The 21,848-nt window shown below is 41.7% G+C and overlaps 1 protein-coding gene across 1 annotated transcript in view; it reads left to right on the plus strand.

Annotated features, from left to right (window-relative positions):
* The window catches only part of BACE1 (beta-secretase 1), a 68,293-nt gene extending 47,314 nt beyond the window's left edge, over positions 1 to 20,979 (plus strand). Inside the window, exons 6-9 of the mRNA XM_073602490.1 lie at positions 629 to 730; positions 16,252 to 16,401; positions 16,620 to 16,791; positions 20,464 to 20,979. Coding sequence (XP_073458591.1) covers positions 629 to 730; positions 16,252 to 16,401; positions 16,620 to 16,791; positions 20,464 to 20,705 — 666 coding nt within the window. The 3' untranslated portion in view covers positions 20,706 to 20,979. The remainder of the gene's footprint in view (positions 1 to 628; positions 731 to 16,251; positions 16,402 to 16,619; positions 16,792 to 20,463) is intronic.
* Positions 20,980 to 21,848: the final 869 nt, after the last annotated feature.

A 21,848-nucleotide genomic window follows, 5' to 3' on the forward strand; every position in this document is an offset into this window, starting at 1 on the left:
TACAAGGAAACTAGAAAGGAACCCACAGGGTGACCATACTCGGGGAATGTAGCTCATAACATCAAACATTATAATTGACAAAAACTGTTGTTATCCATCAGTCTCAAAACACAACCCCAATGAAGTATTCTCAATTATGAGTATTGTACCCAGCAAGATGTAGGAAAGTAGTCAGACAGGACAGACTGGGACCCCCCCCCCCCCCCCCCCCCCCCACTCATGACTACATACCCACAGGCAGAAGAAGACAAATAGGCCCAAAACAGGAAAAAGTCTCTGCTGACCGGCAAAACCTGGATGAGGCATAAAGCCACACAATTCTGCATCTTTCATGCCCTTTCATCAAAACACATACTATATAGAGTTCAGGGGTTAATGCACCTAAAATACATGCAAAAATGAAACACAATTAAAATGCACCACACAGCTGTAAACTATGCCTTAGCCTTAGAAATCCATTGAAATTGCTAAAGCACTGCTAATCCTCGTGTCACCCACAACTGCAGAAATGTCATATTCATTGTGCACATGGAGGAGATATTTACATTAAAGCTCAAAGTGGAAACCTTTCTCTATAAACTGAGTTGTTTTAATATTGTAACTTTCTCTCTTTTTTTTTGGTTTTCAGTACAATTATGATAAAAGCATTGTGGACAGCGGTACAACCAATCTTCGTCTGCCAAAACGTGTTTTTGATGAAGCTGTAAAAGCGATTAAGGCCGCTTCCTCTGTGAGTGGAACTGTTTGATAAATTTTACTAGGACCAAAAAGGACACTAAAAACATTTTCAGAAGCAGTACAGGGAATATGGAATTTGTAGCCAAGCATCCATAAACAGCCACTTTATGAAGATCAATAATGCAATCCAAGCTAACTTTGCTAACTTTTTGACTTTGTAGGGTCTTTAGCTGTTTAGCTGTGTATATTTTTCACAAGAAATATACACTGTCCTCCAGATTGCCCCTTCTTCATAAAACATGGAATTAGTACGAGGGTCTCTTATGGACAGCTAAGCACTGGGGTGAAACAATAAAAACAACATATTATACATTGAACACAGAAAATATTACAGCAAACTTTATGTCCAAAATACAAAAGGGCACTGGGATCAAGATGAAAAAAATACTTTAACAATTGAAAGATAGTAAGATGTATTTACTAAAGGAATTGACAGCCTTCACACAATGCATTGTCCAATTTACTTCAGTTATCCAGTCATGTGCAGATAATATAAAAAGGCAAGAATTTGATTTTCACATGATTGGATACTTGAAGTGAATATTCACACAAACTATTTTGTGAGGATTCTCAATTTCTTTAGTGAATCTGCCTCAATATTTTAGAATTCTGAGATACTGAGGCTAATTTAGGAGTTGAGAGCTATAGCTGTTCACGTCTGTTTTTTCACGTTTTTGGGTTTGTGTTTGATATGTGCAAAGAGAGATCACACAAATACTTAAAGTATAACATTTATTAAAGATAATAACAGATAGAGCTAAAGAAAATATGACAAGAATACTTGTCAAGGCAGGTGTGTTACCAAGACTGTCAGTCCAACGTTCCATAACCAACAACAATGCCCATATAGTCCCTCATAGATTTCTGAACAGTTAAATCCACGATCCCTAGTGACCTGACCTAACACTAAAAGAAAAACTCTGCTTTTTTTGTTAAGGGTGAAATATTGGTACAGGAACACCACCACCCATCTGCCACCTGAATTCTACACTACTCTGTATAGAAACTAAACAATGTCCAACCATATACCAGCTTCAAACTACTTAATGTGTGCATTTCCTTTGTGTACTCCGGTCTCCTCCCACATTCTAAAGATACTCTGGCAGGATAACTGGCTCTTATCTTCATTGACCCCAGCATGTCCATACATATTACCCATATATAATGTGTCACCTTACTCTACATGCCAGTCACAAACCCAAGCAATCGGGGAGGATTGAGGAAAACCAAACCTAGGATCTATCTTAATTCATAATAATTTACCAGGAAATATTTAGAAACCTCAACCAAGTGTTTCAGACGTGGTGACCAAAGGATTGCTGAGTGTCAGATATAACTGACTGTATATGTACTAGAATACCTTATTGTATCCATTGCAAAAATATGATTCTCTCTAATTGGGATTATGATATAAAACAAAACCAATGACTGTCAGTGGACATAAAAATACTTTTTCCATAATGAATGATATGATTAGCTTAAATTCAAACCATCATTCATGTAGAAAAAATGTACTTTAACCACTTGCAGACCGTATACTGTATATACTGCGGCAAGGCGACTTCCGGGTCTGAGGCACACACGCCCCCAGCGACTTGCTCCCGCTGTGATTGGACACAGCCGATACGGTGGACTCGATGTCCACCGGGACCCGTCAATCATTCCTGGGAGAAGCAGAACGGCACACTGCCGATGTAAACAAGGCAGATCGCCGTTCTGTGAGAAGGCAAGGTAGTGATCCTGTGTTTCTGCTAAGTAGGAACATGGATTTCTGCCCTCCCACAGTACAAGCACCCCCCACACAGTTTGCAAGCACTCCCTAGGAACACATTTAACCTTTTGATCGCCCCTAATGTTAACCCCTTCTCTGCCAGTGTCATTAATACAGTGACAGTGCATATTTTTAGCACTGATCACTGTATTTGTGTCACTGGTACCCAAAAAAGTGTCAAAAGTGCCACTTAGTGTCCAATTTGTTTGCCGCAATGTCGCAGTCCTGCTATTAGTCACTGATCGCCACCATTTCTAGTAAAATAAATAAATAAATATTCCATAAAAATATCCCATAGTTTGTAGACGCTACCAACAATATGTAGCAGTATACATATTGGCCTAAATTTATGAAGAAATTTGATTTTTTACATTTTTTTTGGATGTGTTTTATAGCAGAAAGTAAAAAATATTGTTTTGGTTTTTTTTTCAAAATTGTCGTCCTTTTTTTGTTTATAGCGCAAAAAATAAAAACCGCAGAGGTGATCAAATACCACCAAAATAAAGCGCTATTTGTCGGAAAAAAGGACATACATTTTATTTGGGTACAGTGTCGCACAACCATGCAATTGTCAGGTAACGCAGTGCTGTATCGCAAAAAAATGGCCGTTCATGAAGGGGGTAAACCTTCCGGTGCTCAAGTGGTTAAAGCAGATACCAATTGTATGTAAAACCCAAATTAAACCTTTAATGCAGTATCACCCTTTCTCTTTCTGTACTGTGCACATCCCGTGGATTCTGTGTTTATGCACACCCCAACAGTGGTTCTGCCTACAGTTCCACTACAATGATTATGGCAGAATATACCAAAGTACATGCTGCTGTAATCCAGCTTGAACAAACACACATAGGAAGCCGGAACAGCACAGGAAGATATACAACCACATTTTTATTGTAAATGTTTGGATATCCTTGCACCTTCTGAAGCATTAGGCCCCTTTCACACTGGGGCGGTTTGCAGGCGCTATTGCGCTAATAACAACGCCTGCAAACCAACCCGAAAGTGCCGCTGCTGTCTCTCCAGTGTGAAATCTTTGGAGCGGTGAAGGAGCGGTATATATACCACTCCTTCACCACCCCTGCCCATTGAAATCAATGGGGCAGCGCAGCTATACCGCCGGCAAAGCTCCTCTGCAGGGGCGCTTTGTGGTGGGTTTTAACCCTTTCTCAGCTGCTAACGGGGGGGTAAAACCGCCCCCGCTAGCGGGCGAATACCGACGGTAAAGCACCGCTTACAATAGCGGCGCTTTACCGCCGACGCCACCCCCGCCCCTGTGTGAAAGGGGCCTTAGAAATAAGTAAACCTTTCCAAATGTAATGCAATATTACTATTGATCAAACACTGTTACTTTTCTCAATTGTTTCAGATTTAACGTAAACAAAGAAAAAAAAAACTTGAATACCCATCACACAGCATCAAAATTATTAGCTGCTCTGTTTACAATCATTTCAAACAAAAACTGTCAATACATTCACATAAACAAACAAAATATTAACAACAAAAAGGATGATGCAAGTTGTCAATGGAGGCTGTAATCTTCGTCTTTAGATTTTTGGACATCAAACCATATCAGACAGGTGGATTGATGCTGTTTAGTACTATCTAGAAACTAAACAAAATGAAAGGTCTTAGTGGGTTATCATTACATTTCCCTCCTAGAAATAAACGAATGGTTAGCAACAAGCCATGTTGTTTCACGAGTGTACTCTTTTCTACCCATATTAAATGAGCTCATATTAATTAATTAATTATCACCACGTGAATTTTCATTAAAGGATGTCTATCAAAAGTTGTCAATAATTCACCATGGTTAAAATGACATTCACGATAATATTTATAGTGTGTTCATTACATTGTGCACAAAGATTATACATCACCAAATCATATTGATTTTTCCTATTCCAACCTCTTGTTTATTCCCATACAGATCTTGGAAACTTCTGGGGAAAAAAGCGTATAAAACAATCATTATTGTTGTATTCTAAAGTATCACACTTCATTACAATTACTAATAAGGACAATATAAAGTAGATGTACATCTTTATCTCCAGCAATCTTTCATTATTGTCCTATCTTAAGCTGTTACTCTTTACTTGGTCATACATTTAATATGTTATACAAAACTTGTCTAGTCTAGTCAGCTTGTTCAACTGACTGCCATTAAAAAACCCACACGGTCTTTATCAGTGGGTGGAACCTTATCCCTTTTCACCCCCAGTAAGGCGCCCCAATAATCATGGCAGCTTTTAGGAATTTAAAGGGTGTCTGCCTCAATCAGCCATTTTCTTTCCTTTGTTTTAAATTAATTAATATAGTTACATAGCAAAAATGAACAATTTCAACTAGGATTTTATTTTTTGCAAAATAATTAAACATTCCCTTTGCCTTACAAAACCATCACCCACATCTGAACATCACATTAACAATACTGTATATTAGCAGGCTGCTCAGCTCCCAAATGCTTTCTCACGCAGGATGACCCTCAAACATCAGTAACAAAACTTTTTTTTACAAATCAGCCATACTTAGCGATATCTTTCTATCTTAATTCAGGTAACATTGTCACATTTAACACATTTAAAACAACATGCATTCATTCAACGTGTCTTCATACAAGTACATTTCCCCAACATTAACTAGCTATGAACAATTCAGACACACACGTATCCTACGTTACTGCAGTATTACAATCTGAGTGTTAGCTCATTGTTTTCAAACTTAAAAAAGTGAATTGCTTTGAAATTGCTACAATCCAGAGTCCCAATGCTTTTACTATCATAAATGAAGGCTTCCTGAAGGTACAACAGTTTCATTTTTATATCAGTCGCTTTCCCAATTAATCAAACAAAAACAAAATTGCAAACCAAATGGCTTATATCTGATCACCCACAGGCATCTCAATTAAACCAGCTAAGTATCGAATACATATTCTATGCTTTCTGAATGTGCTATGGCTTACAATACAAGAACACAACATTAACCACTTCAATACCAGGCACTTAGACACCTTCCAGCCCAGACCAATTTTCAGCTTTCAGCGCTGTCACATTTTGAATGACAATTGCACGGTCATGCTACACTGTTCTCAAACAATTTTTGTATCATTTTGTTTCCACAAATAGAGCTTTCTTTTGGTGGTATTTGATCACCTCTGCATTTTTTATTTTTTGCGCAACAAGTTAAAAAATACCAATTCTTTGTTTCTGTTAAAATTTTTTGTAAATAAGTACGTTTTCTTCTTCAATGAAGGGCACTGATATGGCGGCACTGATGGGCACCGATGAGGTGGCACCAATGAGGTGGCACTGACGGGCACTGATGATGGGCACTGATAGGCTGCACTGATGGGCACTGATAGGTGGCACTGATAGGTGGCACTGGTATGCGGCACTGATGGGCACTCATAGGTGGCACCGATGGGCACTCATAGACGGCACTGATGGGCACTCGTAGGTGGTATTGATGGGTACTTATGGGTGGCACTGATGGGTACTTATGGGTGGCACTGATAGGTGGCACAGATAGGCACTTATAGGTGGGCACTGATGGGCACAGATGGGCACTGATAGGTGGCACAGATGGACACTGATGGGTGGCACTGATGACACTGTTTGGTGGCACTGATGCCCCTAAGGGTGGCATTGCTGGGCATCACTGCAATAAACTGGTGCCAATCAGTGCCCATTTGTGGGCACATGTGGATGGCCATGGGGTACATACCTGGCCATCCACATGTTGCCCCTCTCCCTGGTGGTCCTAGTGGCGATCTCTGGTGGTCCAGTGTGGTCATCTGAGGGGGGGCTGCGCTGATAAACAATGCTGGACCCTAGGACAGGTGAGTGTCCGATTATTAAAAGTCAGCAGCTGCAGTATTTGTAGCTGCTGACTTTTATTTTTTTTTTCCGTGGAACTCTGCTTTAACAGATGACAGACAGGCGGTGGTTCAGTTATCCTGACTGGGCGTCATATGACATCCAGCAGGATAACATGCTGCCTCCTCACGCCTGCGGGGGCGCGCATCGCGGCGATCGGTGGAGCGGTGTGTCAGTGTGACACACCGCTCCACCGATCTAGGTAAAGTACAAAATAGAAAGTGCAGTGCTAAATTAAACTGAAAATATAACTGAAAATATAAATAACACAATGCCTACCAACATGTGATAAAAAGTGCAAATGTGCAATGATCAATATGCAATGTTACTGTGACTAATATGCAATATTGAATAATAGTGAAATTAAGAAGGTATTGTCTACAATATAACTAACGTGATACAATATAAAATACCACAAAGTGCAAACGTGCAATGAATAAATGTGCAATATTGAATAACAAAGTGAACAAAAAAAGAAAAAAAAGAATTCGTGTATGGCTGATATACAAATGGAAAAATCAAATAAAAAAGAAAAAATTTGTGTAAAATTTGTGAAGGAGACCCCATAAGAAGTGGACAGCGTTGGTCAGATGCTTGGCAGCGTGTCATCCATCATCATAGTTAAAATAAAAGGCTTACAATGCTGCAGTGCATAAATAAAATAAAATAAAGGGGAAAGGATTTGAAGAGGATGGCTAATAAGGAATAAAAGCAAAAATGTAACTTTTATTACTTATTAGCCATCCTCTTCAAATCCTTTCCCCTTTATTTTATTTATTCTATATTCTATTATTGCTTAAATACCAATTTTGATGCATTAAAGAAGTTTTACTTCTAAAGGTTTTATTAAAGTTTTATACCTTAGTTATTATTGCACATGTACATGTGCCCAACATATGATTTGAATACATATACATATGTATAACTTTTATAGCAATTCATATGTAATGTATTCATTTTTTATTACAATGATTCTTAATTTATTTATAATGATTACATTTTTGTTGAAAAATCTAAGGTCTATTGGCAATATGGGGAAGCAAGCCTGTGTAATCATGTATGTGGATTTTTATTCTAATTTTTTAATCTTTCCACAAGATGGCGATGTGTGCCTCTATCGCCATAGGATTGTGGTTCCAGTTTTGTATCCGTTCCTTAGGGATGCTAGACATATTATTGCATCAATGGCGGCAAAGATTACTTATTATTTCATTTACAATTCGTCGGTGCTGATTATCCAATGGGCAGCTTTGGGTCGTTTTGTGTGACCAATGACAGTGCTTCTTTATCTTGCCAATAGAGTATTTATAGCGTGGGTGCAGGTGTGTGGGAGTACCCCTGATGACGTCCCCTTTGACGAAACTATCGTCGGGATGCCACGCTTACACACTCTGCACATGTGCGATTGCTTCTATGGATTTGTAAATTGCAAGGAACTGTTTTGGCTTGTTTGCATTGGAGCTGTGCCCCCAGTTTTGAAACGTATGTATGTAGCACTGCAGCATTGCTAATAAACCGTTTAAGAGACAATATCACACTTTCCGGGGTCTTTAGTCTCTTCACATATCAATATATACCCTGTTGCTGAGTCTTTCTGATGTTCTGGCTGCTGATTACCTTCACTGAATACTAGTTTACAAGAATTTTTTTTTTTCGTATTTTTCCTTTTTTATATCAGCCATGCATAAACTCTTTTTTTTTTCTTTTTCTTTTTTGTTCACTTTGTTATTTAATATTGCACATTTTTCACATTTGTTCATTGCACGTTTGCACTTTGTGGTATGTTATATACTATACTGTATCACGTTAGTTATATGTAGACAATACCTTATTAATTTCACTATTATTCAATATTGCATATTAGTCGCAGTAATACTGCATATTGATCATTGCACATTTGCACTTTTTATCACATGTTGGTAGGCATTGTGTTATTTATATTTTCGGTTATATTTTCAGTTTAATTTAATGCTGCTCTTTATATTTTGTACAATAGGAACAACATGCATGTCACTGGCACCCATATTTCAAATTGTTACAGCCCTTTACTGTAATATCTCCACCTCAGCCACGCACTTATGCATTTATATAGCATTGACATATTTCAAAGTGCTGTACAGAAAACACCATATTTTAACCACTTAAGGACCGAGCCTCTTTCTGAGATTTGTTGTTTACAAGTTAAAAACATTTTTTTTGCTAGAAAATTACTTAGAACCCCCAAACATTATACATTTTTTCTAACACCCTAGAGAATAAAATGGCGGTTGTTGCAATACTTTCTGTCACACCGTATTTGCTCAGCGGTCTTACAAGCGCACTTGTTTTTGAAAAAATACACTTTTTTGAATTAAAAAATAAGACAACAGACAAAATTGCACCCGCTCGTGGAATGGCGACAAACTTTTACCCTTAAAAATCTCCATAGGCGACGTTTAAAAAATTATACAGGTTGCATGTTTTGAGTTACAGAGGAGGTCTAGGGCTAGAATTATTGCTCTCGCTCTACCGATCGCGGCAATACCTCACATATGTGGGCGCTACTCACGTATGCGTTTGCTTCTGCACCCAAGCTCGGCGGGACGGGGCACGTTTAAAATGTTTTTTTCTTATTTATTTTACCTTTTTATTTTTTATTTTTTACACTGTTCTTTAAAAAAAAAATTGTGTCACTTTTATTCCTAATACAAGGAATGTAAACATCCGTTGTAATAGAAAAAAAAGCATGACAGGAACTCTTAAATATTAGGCCTGGGGTCAAAAAGACCTCAGATCTCATATTTACTTTAAAATGCAATAAAAAAAAAAAAAAATTGTCATTTGAAAAAAAAAAAATAACCCTTTTTAAGAGCTATGGGTGGAAGTGACGTTTTGATGTCACTTTCACCCTGCAATGGTATGGAGACTTGTGGGGGCCATCTTCCCCTCACTTGTCTCCATACCAAGGAAGGAGAAGGATCTGATCGCCTCCACCGCTACCGATGGCTCTGGTAAGCGGCGGAGGGCACCGGAGAGTGGCAGGAAGGGAGCCTTCTCCCGATAAAAGTGATCTTGCGACGAACCTGCCGCAGAGAACACTATTATTGGAAACCGGTCCGCCCGCTGAAAAAGAGGATACCTGGGTTATGGCAGCTAGCTGCTGCCATAACAAAGATATCCCTCTTCAAAGTTAGGACGTATATCGGCGTGTGGCGATTTGGAAGTGGTTAAGGCTCATACACACTATAATAAAATCGGGCAAACATTTTCATCCAGAGAATTTTCATACGATTTTCATATAGTGTGTACACAACTTTTGACAGACGATTTCTAATTTTCGTGAGAAAATTTCTGAAGGGATAAACTCCAAAATATTTCTCTACGGGAACAGAACGAACGATTTTAGTTTAATATGTTCCGTTTTCGAAACATCTGAAAAGAAAGACTGCGCATGATCAGAAACAATAAACAACAAAAAAAAAAGCCTTTGTCATACAAAAAAAACTGACAGATTGCTGTAATAACACAAGCGATGTTGGTGCAGCGATCTTCCCCATTGTGCTAATGTATTCTGACAGGGGTACTCCTCCCTCCCCCCAGAATACACTGATCAGAGCTGAACAGATGCTGGTTTTCCAGCATGTCCCTTTAACAAAAGCTGGTTGTTAGACTTGCTTCTGTTGAATAGACTGCTGTACACATTAGGGGTTGACTGATACCGATTTTTCGGCTGACTTTCAGGCCGATAGCCAATATCAGGTGCTGATATTCTGTATATTTAAAGTTTTGAAAACTGCTGTGGGTGGGTGGCTGGCTGGCACTCTGCTGTGGGTGGGTGGCTGGCACCATGCGGTGGGTGGCTGGATGGCACCCTACTGTGGGTGGCTGGCTGGCTGGCACCCTGCTGTGGGTGGGTCGGTGGCTGGCTGTCACCCTGCTGTGGGTGGCTGGCTGGCATTCTGCTGTGGGTGGGTGGCTGCTGGCTGCCACCTTGCTGTGGGTGGCTGGCTGGCACCCTGCTGTGGGTGGCTGGCTGGCACCCTGCTGTGGGTGGGTGGCTGGTTGGCTGGCACCCTGCTGTGGGTGGGTGGGTGGTTGGCTGGCACCCTGCTGTGGGTGGGTGGCTGGCTGGCACCCTGCTGTGGGTGGGTCGGTGGCTGGCTGGCACCCTGCTGTGGGTGGGTCGGTGGCTGGCTGGCACCCTGCTGTGGGTGGGTGGCTGGCTGGCACCCTGCTTTGGGTGGCTGGGTGGCTGCTGGCTGCCACCTTGCTGTGGGTGGCTGGCTGGCACCCTGCTGTGGGTGGGTGGCTGGTTGGCTGGCACCCTGCTGTGGGTGGGTGGTTGGCTGGCACCCTGCTGTGGGTGGGTGGCTGGCTGGCACCCTGCTGTGGGTGGGTCGGTGGCTGGCTGGCACCCTGCTGTGGGTGGGTCGGTGGCTGGCTGGCACCCTGCTGTGGGTGGGTCGGTGGCTGGCTGGCACCCTGCTGTGGGTGGCTGGCTGGCTGCTGGCTGCCACCTTGCTGTGGGTGGCTGGCTGGCACCCTGCTGTGGGTGGGTGGCTGGCTGGCACCCTGCTGTGCGTGGCTGGCTGGCACCTGTGGTGGGTGGGTGGCTGGCTGGCACCCTGCTGTGGGTGGCTAGCATCCTGCTGTGGATGTCTGGCACCCTGTTGTGGCTGGCTGGCACCATGCTGTGAGTGGCTGGTTGACTGGCACCCTGCTGTGGGTGGCTGCCTGGCACCCTGCTGTGGGGGGCTGGCTGGCACCCTGCTGTGGGTGGCTGCTGGCTGGTGTGTCCTACCTGGTCCAGCCGTTCTGTGGCATGCACTGTCCAAGGCGAGGGAGGTGGCAGCCTTTGCCCTATCCGGGTAGAAGGAGCCAGGACTCAGTCAGACTGTCAGAATGTTTGCAGTGCAAAACCTGGCTTCTTCTACCCGGGCCGATGACATAGTGGGCCCCAAAAAGATGGCCGCTGCGGCAGAGGGAGACCAATATCAGTAATATCGGTAAGTTTGTGACCGATACTGATTCTTTAAAAAAAGTGAATATCGGCCCCCGATAATCAACCACCCCTCTCCCGCCGCTGATAAAAGTAAAACAAATAAACTGGCGCTCAGAGGCTATAAGGCAAATGACTATAAAAGTTAATGAAATTATAAAGTCTAAAAGATGGATCAATCACGGTGTAATCAGGACGGTGTTGGAAGTCTTGGACAGGAGCCAGGAAACAGTAAACTAAGTAAAATCATTTATTCACCAATATAAAAACAAAGTATCAACTTACATTTAGGAGCGGTATATAGAACAGACAGATGTGATTCCTGATAGAAGAGGGGTCTTCATAATATATTTTTATAATACTTCTATGATAGTTTATCATAAATGCTCTGATATATATGCATATATATACTCTTGAGACACATCTTCTTTTAATCATTCACCCTTTTTAGATATATAGTTCTCTAGTAATAATTTTTTTCCCCAGCTTTCTTTTATCAGACATCCAGCTTGCTCATAAAGATACAGATATGTGCTCTGGCCTTGTTATATAACATTGCTATTGTCCGTGGTTCATATATTGACACTCCGGCATTGATACAATCAGCTGTGAACGTCCACCCATTACCTGCATTGATACAATCAGCTGTGATACAATCAGCTGTGATACAATCAGCTGTGAACGTCCACCCATTACCTTTGATCTGCTATAAATAGCTCTTCATTGTTTTCCCTACTCTACACTTGATAAAGGAGCGCGCATGTGCCGTACAGACCCTGCGCATGCTCAGAAACGCATTGTGTTTTTTCTCCTCTTTAACAACATTGCCAGCGGCTTCCTGGGCTGCCGCTCCGTCCTCCCGCAGAGACAGGCTGTGTACCGTCCTGGCCTCCCCGCCAGACTGCGTCGTGTTTGGAGGCATCCCCGGGGAATCACTGACTGTTCCCTTCCCCCTCCTATCAGGAATCACATCTGTCTGTTCTATATACCGCTTCTAAATGTAAGTTGATATTTTGTTTTTATATTGGTGAATAAATGATTTTACTTAGTGGCGCTCCTCTCTCTCTTTTTTAGCCGCTGATAAAAGTGATCTGGCTGGCTGGCACCCTGCTGTGGATGGGTGGCTGGTTGGCTGGCATCCTGCTGTGGGTGGGTGGCTGGCTAGAAGGAGCCAGGACTCAGTCAGACTGTCAGAACGTTTGCAGTGCAAAACCTGGCTTCTTCTACCCAGCCGATGACATAGTGGGCCCCAAAAAGATGGCCACCACGGCAGAGGGAGACCAATATCGGTAAGTTTGTGACTGATACTGATTCTTTTAAAAAAGTGAATATCAGCCCCCGATAATCAGTTGACCCCTGGTACACACTGACTGAAAATCAGCTGGTTGCGGATGATTTTCAAAACAGTGTATACCCAGCTTAAACCTTTACACTGGCGTAGAATATATGTCAACATGGTAGGTAAGTCTCTCCTTTTTTTCCTTTTTTCAATCTGAACATACCCAATTTTCTGATCCTTTATTGTAAGTGAGATTCTCTATTTCTATTATTGGTTTAGTTGCCTATTTGTTGTTTTTCAGTGTAGTTCCCAAACTGCACACCATATTCTAGATGTGGCATTACGAGTGATTTAGAGACAATCCTATAGTAATATTGATAGTAAATGTCTCCCATTCTATACATTTCCATTTGTTCTCTTTGTAGCTGCTACTTGGAGTGCTTTATCTTAAAGGCTAAGTTCACCTTTTTTTTTTTTCTTCTAAAATCCACCTTTCCTATGTACCAATATACCATTCAATTACCTTGGTTGCAGAAAAATACAAGCTTTCTTTGATTTTGAGAACAAGGCCTTACCTTAGCCCTTGCTGTATTTCTTAGAAAGCTTCTTTACATCCTGACATTAGATGTAGGATGGAGAAACCAGTAAGACACAGGAAGGAGTTTACCAGCTGACCTCATTAGCAAACCCTTACCCATCAACTATGTTTTCACAGCATCTTTTCAAGTGTGCATTTGCCTGGCTTCCCCAGCATCCCTTCAGATGGGTTTAGGCCGCATGCAAAACTCCCATGAGCCGCTTGCAGCCCATGGGACACCCCTGATGTAGTGCAAGGGCCTGCTTGATTGGACACAGAGTGATTGGATAGATGGTGTGTCCTCCTATTATATAGTTTTGGTAAATCTAAAGGAAGTTGTACAGAGATTGTACAATCAGACTATATAGTACATGGCCACATTTATACACCTAAAATTACCCAATTGCGCAGTGTCATTACCCAATTCAGTGTCATTAATTGTTAATGGCACACCAAACACAGAAACAAACACACATTGTTCCACATGAGAAAATGAGTGACAACCGCAGCAGTAAAAAACATGCAACTCTCACATTGCCAAAATGTCCCATGAGCTACTTTGCCATCTGCAGCCCATTAAAATCAACAGTCTGCTCTATGTGTGTCACTGGAAAAACAAGCCAAACAACATGTGCTCTCACTACTCTAGGTATGAATGGGGCCTGAAAATGAAATTGGTGCGTTTTACAGAGGGGGGGGAAATATTTATTTGATCCGCTGCAGATTTTGTAAGTGTGCCCACTTACAAAGAAATGAAGGGTCTATAATTGTTATCATAGGTGTATTTTAAATGATAGAGACAGAATATTAACCAAAAATCCAGAAAAAAACACATGATACAAATGTTATAAATTGAGTTGCAGTTCAGTGAGTAAATAATGATTTGATCCCCAAGCAAAACATGACTTAGTACTTGGTGGAGAAACTCTTGTTGGCAAGCACAGAGGTAAGAAGTTTCTTGTAGTTGGTGACCAGGTTTGCACATCTCAGGAGGGATTTTGGTTCACTCTTCTTTACAGATCTTCTCCAAATCCTTAAGGTTTTTTGGCTGTCGCTTGGCAACAAAGCTTTTCTTTCCTGTGGCTTGTGTCAATCATCTTACATTTTCCAACATTAAGTTTGACCATTTGATATTTAGCTACCGTTTTTGCAGTTTTGCCAAGCTCCTTCTGTCATATGTTGCATAAATAAATTATACATACATTTGTGTAGATTGACCATAAATTAAGACATTATAATTGAGTTCACTACATCATTTCTACTGTATATAGATTAAAAATAACTGTCTTCTTTCTTTTAGCTTGTTTTTTACCCACATACAAGCAGTCCTAAACATTGCATCCCAAACTTCTGAAACAGGCTAAACAAAACAGTATCAAATTCTATAGCAAAATATATAATAATATAGCATTTCCAAAATCCAGATTTAAATCTACACCTTCATAAAAATTCATCATAGGCTTACTTCACTCAGTTATAATTTGTGTGTTTTTGACATAAGGTTCACTACTTTGAGCCATGTGTTATTTTCAGAATGACCATAACCGCTTAATAAATTGATCCTCATTTTAGGCATACCCCGCCTTTCATAAAATCATGTTGACTCTCTGATGGGACCCATTTACACTATTGCTTTGCACGAATATGTGAGCATTTAATTGTGCTATGCATTTAAAACAAGTTGGTAAAACTTCATGGCAGCGGCGGCTGGTGCTAAATATTTTGGGGGAGGGGCGGCAAACTGACGCAATCCAACACCCCCCCGGGGAGACGAACGGCAGAGAAACAGGAAGACATTAGAGAATATTAAAGTGGAGGGCCACCCTAAAAAAAAAAATTGCACGAAAAATCTTAAAAAGATTAAAAAAAAACATTTAAAAAAAAAATGTTTTAAACTTACCTGAACCCTTGTTGCTAGGCAGTCTTCCTAATCTGCCTTTTCTTATTCCGCGGCGTGTCCTGTTCCTCTGTGAGCGGCCCCCGTTGCCTTCTGGGAACTGTGTGTGTTCCCAGAAAACCACGGGGTCATTCACAGAGCGCCGCGCCGCTCGCACGTGCGCAGTAGGAAACTGGCAGTGAAGCTGCAAGGCTCCACTGCCTGTTTCCCTTAGTTAGGATGGTGGTACCGGGACCCGAGAGCCGAGGGACGGGTCGGCCTCGGACGGCCGACATCGCGGGCACCCAGGACAGGTAAGTGTACTTATTTAAAGTCAGCAGCTACAATGTTTGTAGCTGCTGACTTTAAAAAAAAAATTTCGCTGGCCGGAATCCCGCTTTAATTTCTATTTCGCACAAGTGGTTGGGCGCACCGCGCCCCGAGCCCACCCTTTTTTTAAGCTAATCATGTGTGTCAAAGAAGATAAAACCCTGTTGGAATCCATGCGTCCAGCGCCCTGCAAGTAGATTAGGGACCAGGCGCATGGATTTGGGGGGCAGCACCCCTGCGCCTCTTATGGATGGGCCACCACTGCTTCATGGTAAACTTCACAGTAATAACTAAATATAGATACCATTTAAGCACAGTCTAGTTTCATTTTAGACTGTAATTTGTGTGTAAATAATTGTCAGGTTTTTTTTTGCCATCTGTATCCTATTAGAGAGATTTACCTTTACTTCCTGTGGCATAAAAACAGGAAGTGAGAAGAAATCCTCACAAATTAGGGGAGTCCATTGCGGTCTCCCAGGATCATCAGAAATAGTGTCCCCATTGGAAGATCTCCCCTCTGTTACTGTTCTGGGCACAACCGAAAATTTAGGATTTTCTTTTACCTTCACTTTTGATATTAACAGCAAACAGGACAAATATAGAGGATGAATAACAGGGCAACAGATGTTCTAATCCAACTCCACTCTGTCAAAAAAAAAAAAAATGTTGCCTCTAGTTATACTTTAATTTATTAGTAACACATTTGGATGATGACACCCCCTTTGTAGACTTTACATTATTAATCCAGGCACTACTCATTTTGTGATTATTGGTAATACAGATACTATAAATGACTTATTTTCAAGACATCTCAATGTGGTTCTCTGTAGACAGAGAAATTCCCTGATGGATTCTGGATGGGAGAACAGTTAGTTTGCTGGCAGGAGGGTACTACACCATGGAACATATTTCCTGTGATATCCCTTTATCTAATGGGTGAAGCTGCAAATGAATCTTTCCGCATCACCATCTTGCCGCAGGTTAGTATTTACCATCTTGTTCTCTGGCATCTACTTAACTGTGTTGTTATATTGATATGTAATGTGTAGCTTACTTTTTTAAATACCCTTTCTCCAAACTTTAATAAAATGTGATAGATTTTCCTATAGTATTAGCTACACTTTAACATTTTGTTTCCATCTCCTTACTAGACCCTCACCAATGCACTGATCTTATAGTGTTTTTTCCCTTATTGTAGCAATACCTGCGGCCTGTGGAGGACATAGCCACATCTCAGGATGACTGTTATAAATTTGCAGTGTCTCAGTCTTCTACTGGCACAGTAATGGGTGCGGTCATCATGGAAGGTTTCTATGTTATTTTTGATCGTGCACGTAAACGGATTGGCTTTGCTGTCAGCACATGCCATGGTGAGAACCAATTTAATATATTAATTCAGACCTGATGCATGTACAAAAGTAAAATAAGGGGATTGTAACAGTCAAAGTACTTATTTTGTCATTTTTAACTGACGGTAAGTAGCAGTTAAAGCGACATTAAAGCTTAGTCATTTTTTATAATAAAATTACAAACATGTCATACTTACCTGCTCTGTGTAATGGTCTTGCACAGAGCAGCCCCGCTCCTCTTTTTCTGGGGTCCCCCTGCCGGCGCTCCAGGCTCCTCCTCTTTGGCAAGTGCCCCCATGGAAAGTGGCTTTCAATGGAGGTACCCATGTATGCTCACTCCCGAGCCACCATGGCTGTGTCGTTTGACACAGACACTTGACCCCGCCCCCTGCTTACTCGGCACAGCATTTGATTGACAGCAGCAGGAGCCAAAGTCTCCCACTGCTATCAATCTGCCCAGAGAGGAGAACATTACTGGATCAGATCGGGCTCAGGTAAGTAAAGGAGCGGGGGCTGGGGGGAGTTTTGCACCTTAAGGCTTTAGAATCACTTTAAACCACTTTAAAATGCCAGACATGAGTTAGCAATATGTACAATCTCTGAAAGAAGTTAATACATTTTTTGAGATTTTATGGGGTCTATGTATAAAATATTCATTGTGCGAATGTGTCAAACATCTGCACATTTAGAACAAAAATCGCTATATTTCTCTAATATATGTAGTTCCTATATTATATATCATATTGCATTTTTTTCCTGATTGAGGTATGTATGGAAAAAAAACACATAATGACCACTAGATTGTGCTTACAATTCAGGAAATACATATATTAGAGAAAATACAGAGCTTTTCATTCCAAATGTGCAGCTGTTTGTCACAACTGCACAATGAACATTTTATACATAGATCCATAAGTGACCTAATCAAAAGAAATGTACTGCTGCCCTTGCAGTGACTCGCTTCTTAATCTTTTGGGCCCAAAGGTCATTGCAACCGATATTTCAGGGCAAAATTTATTCTTTTTAATATATATGTTTAACAATAATTAATTTATTACATTTTAATACTGTTATTGTATCAGACAATTACAATAAACTGCAAAGCTCAAACAATTTTTCTGAAAGTCTTCAGCCTGTATGTGATATAGCTGACAAAGTGATCACATGATTGAGAACTACTCTTTCTCATTCTCTATCGTTAGTGGGGAACTGAGTTGTCAGTGACAGGTGGGTTTGTGAGGAGCCAGTCACACAAAGTATGCAATGAGGTTTATTAATGTAGTCTCATCATAAGGCATCATGCTGAGGAACAATAAAGATTAATTCCAGGTATGGTATATTTTTACATAGTTACATTGGTACAGCTTGGACCAATGATACTATGTATATACCATACCTGGCTGATGCCCCTGGAAACTGGAAATCACTGAATTAGACAATGCTACTCCAGCTATCTCCACTAGCTTCTGGGTCCTATGCTAAGTGGCTGGCTTGCTGAATTGTGAACACGGAAGGTTGGCTGCTGAGCATGGGTATCATTCAGAGAATGCTTTGCTCAGAACGGGACCTGGAAACAAGTGAAGATCAGTGCAGTTGCAGTGCCCAGTGGTGATTTCCAGGGGCATTGGCCAGGTATGGTGTATTCAAGCTAGATCAGTGTAACCATGTAAAAATACTGTATATGATAGTTGGAATTATGCTTTAATAAGTAGATTGCTGGCAGAAGGAACTTAAACATTGAACTCAATATTTTATTTGAAGTTTGCCTCTTCTCTCTTGCTTCTCTTTCTTAAAGCAGAATTTCCGGCCAAAAACATTTTTCCATGTCCTTGTTGCTGATCTCCTACCTTCACCAACTTTGCCATCCATGTTCTTCTGAGCTCTGTAGTTCCTCTGTAATAGGCTGCTGAACTTGCTGAAAAACCGTTATTGCCCGGTGACTTCCTGTGTGTAAGACCGCTGGCTTCTATTCCTCCTGTAAGCTCAGCCAGTGGTCTGACATGCCCAGTTGCAGTCCTCTGAAAGCGAGCAGGGAGGAAGCAGACATATTGTGGGGGGAGGGGGTCTCACAGCCCCCCCGATCTGTGCCACCCATAGAGGAGGTGTCTTCCTTCTTCTCTCTCCTCCCTCCTCCTCTGCTCCCTGCCAGCAATCCGCCCCCCCCCCTGCTGCACCGCCCCCTGCCTGCTATCTCCGTGCAGAGCGAGGATTATTATCAGAAATCACTTGTATGACACAGCAGGGATGTCCCACTGTGTCAGGTATAGTATATGAGAACACCGATCGATGATCTCCCGCTGTTATTGGCACAGTGCGCTGTCAATCATAATAACGGCAGGAGGCAGGAGATCAGTGATCGATGTTCTCATACTATACCTGACACATCCAGGGATCCCTGCTGTGTCATACAAGTGATTTCTGATAATAATCCCCACTCTGCACTGGTGGGACTGACAAGCGGCACTGGTGGGACTGACAAGCGGCACTGGTGGGACTGACAAGCGGCACTGGTGGGACTGACAAGCAGCACTGGTGGGACTGACAAGCTGCACTGGTGGGACTGACATTTGGCTCTGGTGGTCCCTGACATTTGGCTCTGGTTGTCCCTGACATTTGGCTCTGGTGGTCCCTGACATTTGGCTCTGGTGGTCCCTGACATTTGGCTCTGGTGGTCCCTGACATTTGGCTCTGGTGGTCCCTGACACGTTGCACTGGTTTGCATTTATATTAAAACGCTTTGTATTTATAATGCCGCGTACACATGAGCGGACTTTACGGCAGACTTTGTCCTGCTGACTTTTCAACTGACTTTACGACGGACTTTCCGAATGAACGGACTTGCCTACACACGGTCAACCAAAGTCCGACGGATTCGCATGTGATAACGTACGACCGGACTAAAACAAGGAAGTTGATGACCAGTAGCCAATAGCTGCCCTAGCGTCGTTTTTTTTCCGTCGGTCTAGCATACAGACGAGCGGACTTTTCGACCGGACTCGAGTCTGTCGAAAAGATTTGAAACGTGTTTTATTTCTAGGTCCGTCGAACTTTTAGGGAAAAAATGTCCGCTGGAGCCCACACACGATCAAATTGTCCGACGGACTCCGGTCCGCCGAACCAAGTATGCCGTAAAGTCCGGTCGTGTGTACGCGGCATTAGGCTGTAACCTATCATACCCTATGTTATGTATGGCTTGTTGGCTGCAGAATGAGGGGTGTGATTTATGTTGGAATTGGGAGAGTTCACATTTACATGTACAAGCCTAGTGTACCTCCCACATTCACTCACATCCCAAGGATTCATGGGGAATGTAGGCTGATTACAGTTAGAGAGAGAAGAGGATATGATGCAGTCACTGTTCTAAGAGATCCTCCCTGCCAGAAAAGATGATGCATTTTTTGAATCACAGAGCTGACTTCCTGGAAATTAAATCACACATATCTCTTAAACGGTAAGAAATTTCATAAATGTGATAACTGTTTAGTGTTTTGTGGTGGGGGGAGAGCGTGTACTAATGGGGATTTTTTGAAAACCCGGAGTTCTGCTTTAACCCCAATAATGTATCATTCCTGGAGTTCTTCTTTACCACTGATGTTCTTTGGAATGTTAGAACTTTTGTCCCGTGTTGAGATTGCTGTCCGTTAATTAGAAATTAAAGGAAATCACACCCATCTTTTGTTGTATCTCTTGCAGTGCATGACTTCTCTCGCAAGGCCTCGGTGGATGGTCCATTCTATGCCTCTAACTTAGAAGATTGCGGGTATAACACTCCACAGCTGGATGAGTCAGCTTTGATGACTACGGCCTATGTAATGGCTGGTGTGTGCGCCCTGTTTATGCTGCCCCTTTGTCTAATGCTCTTCCAATGGCGTTGTTTTCGCTGCCTAAGACAATCGCAAGATGATTTTGCTGATGATATTTCCCTGCTGAAATAGACAAGCACCTCCTTACCCTTATTCTGAGTTGACTGAAGCTGAGTCCTAGAAAGACTGCGTAACCTGTACACAAGGATCCACACGGGGTCCTCTTGCTGCAGCAATGACTCCCAGATAAACAAAGAAACCTAATTCTAAGGGTCTACCAAACAATGGATTCTTTTACAGCTTTACAATACAGCCTCTTGAATTACTACTGGTTAAGTAAAAATGCATCTTCCTGTGTTACCACTGCTAAAAGAAATTAACAAAGGAAGCTTTCATTAACATTTAAGCCATATTTAAGACTAACAAACTGCATTCCCTGTGGTTTATGTGTAATATGACTTCTTTTGGAGTTTGGTTTACGTTTGATGAACTAACCAATTATAATAGGCAGGGAGGTGATAGGAAATGTTTAAAAGGTGCACAAGGCAGCACATAGAGAGATTCTGGTTCATGGATTCTGAATAGCTGGGCATGTGGCCCTTTAGTGGCGCATGGTACTTCATTGGCAGGTCTGTTGCCAGTGTCAGCATATTTATGGAGAATATTCAGTGCCTGCTGAAGGTGACATGATTTCTTCCTAGTCCATATGGCTACAATGCATTGAGGACCAAACCTTTATTATTAGAAAGGAAACAATTTAATATCATAAGAGAAAGCCTTTTTTAATTTATATATTTAGATGTGTATACAGGAAAGTCAGCTCTCATTTCCCAGAAGATTAAAGCTAAAATCCAGGCTAAACACATTTTGGCCAAATACAGGAGGCACGTGTCTTCTTACATGAATCATAAGTCTTATTTGTGTATTACCTTCAGACCTGTGCAGTATTCCAGTAGGAAGTAACTATACAGGAGTATCCTGAAATAAAGACCATTTCTGCCATCTCTCTCCGTCTACAGGATGACTGGTCTTGTATCCGACCCCCTCTTATAGTTTTCTGGAGCCAGCCTGGTCTCCACCCACACACAGGCTATGTACAGCACAGTGATGATGTCACCTTCTTTTACAAGGTACTCTCTGGGCTTTGGGTACATAAAGTGAATTTTAACTTTTGTGGCTATTAAAGTAGTGCTAAACGCTAAACATTTTTATCTTAGTGCATTTTCTGTATTAAGGTAAAAAAACGCCCACTATTGATATACAACAGACGAAATA

This window comes from Aquarana catesbeiana, linkage group LG10 (assembly GCF_042186555.1).
Source record: "Aquarana catesbeiana isolate 2022-GZ linkage group LG10, ASM4218655v1, whole genome shotgun sequence".
Taxonomy (NCBI): Eukaryota; Metazoa; Chordata; class Amphibia; order Anura; family Ranidae; genus Aquarana; species Aquarana catesbeiana.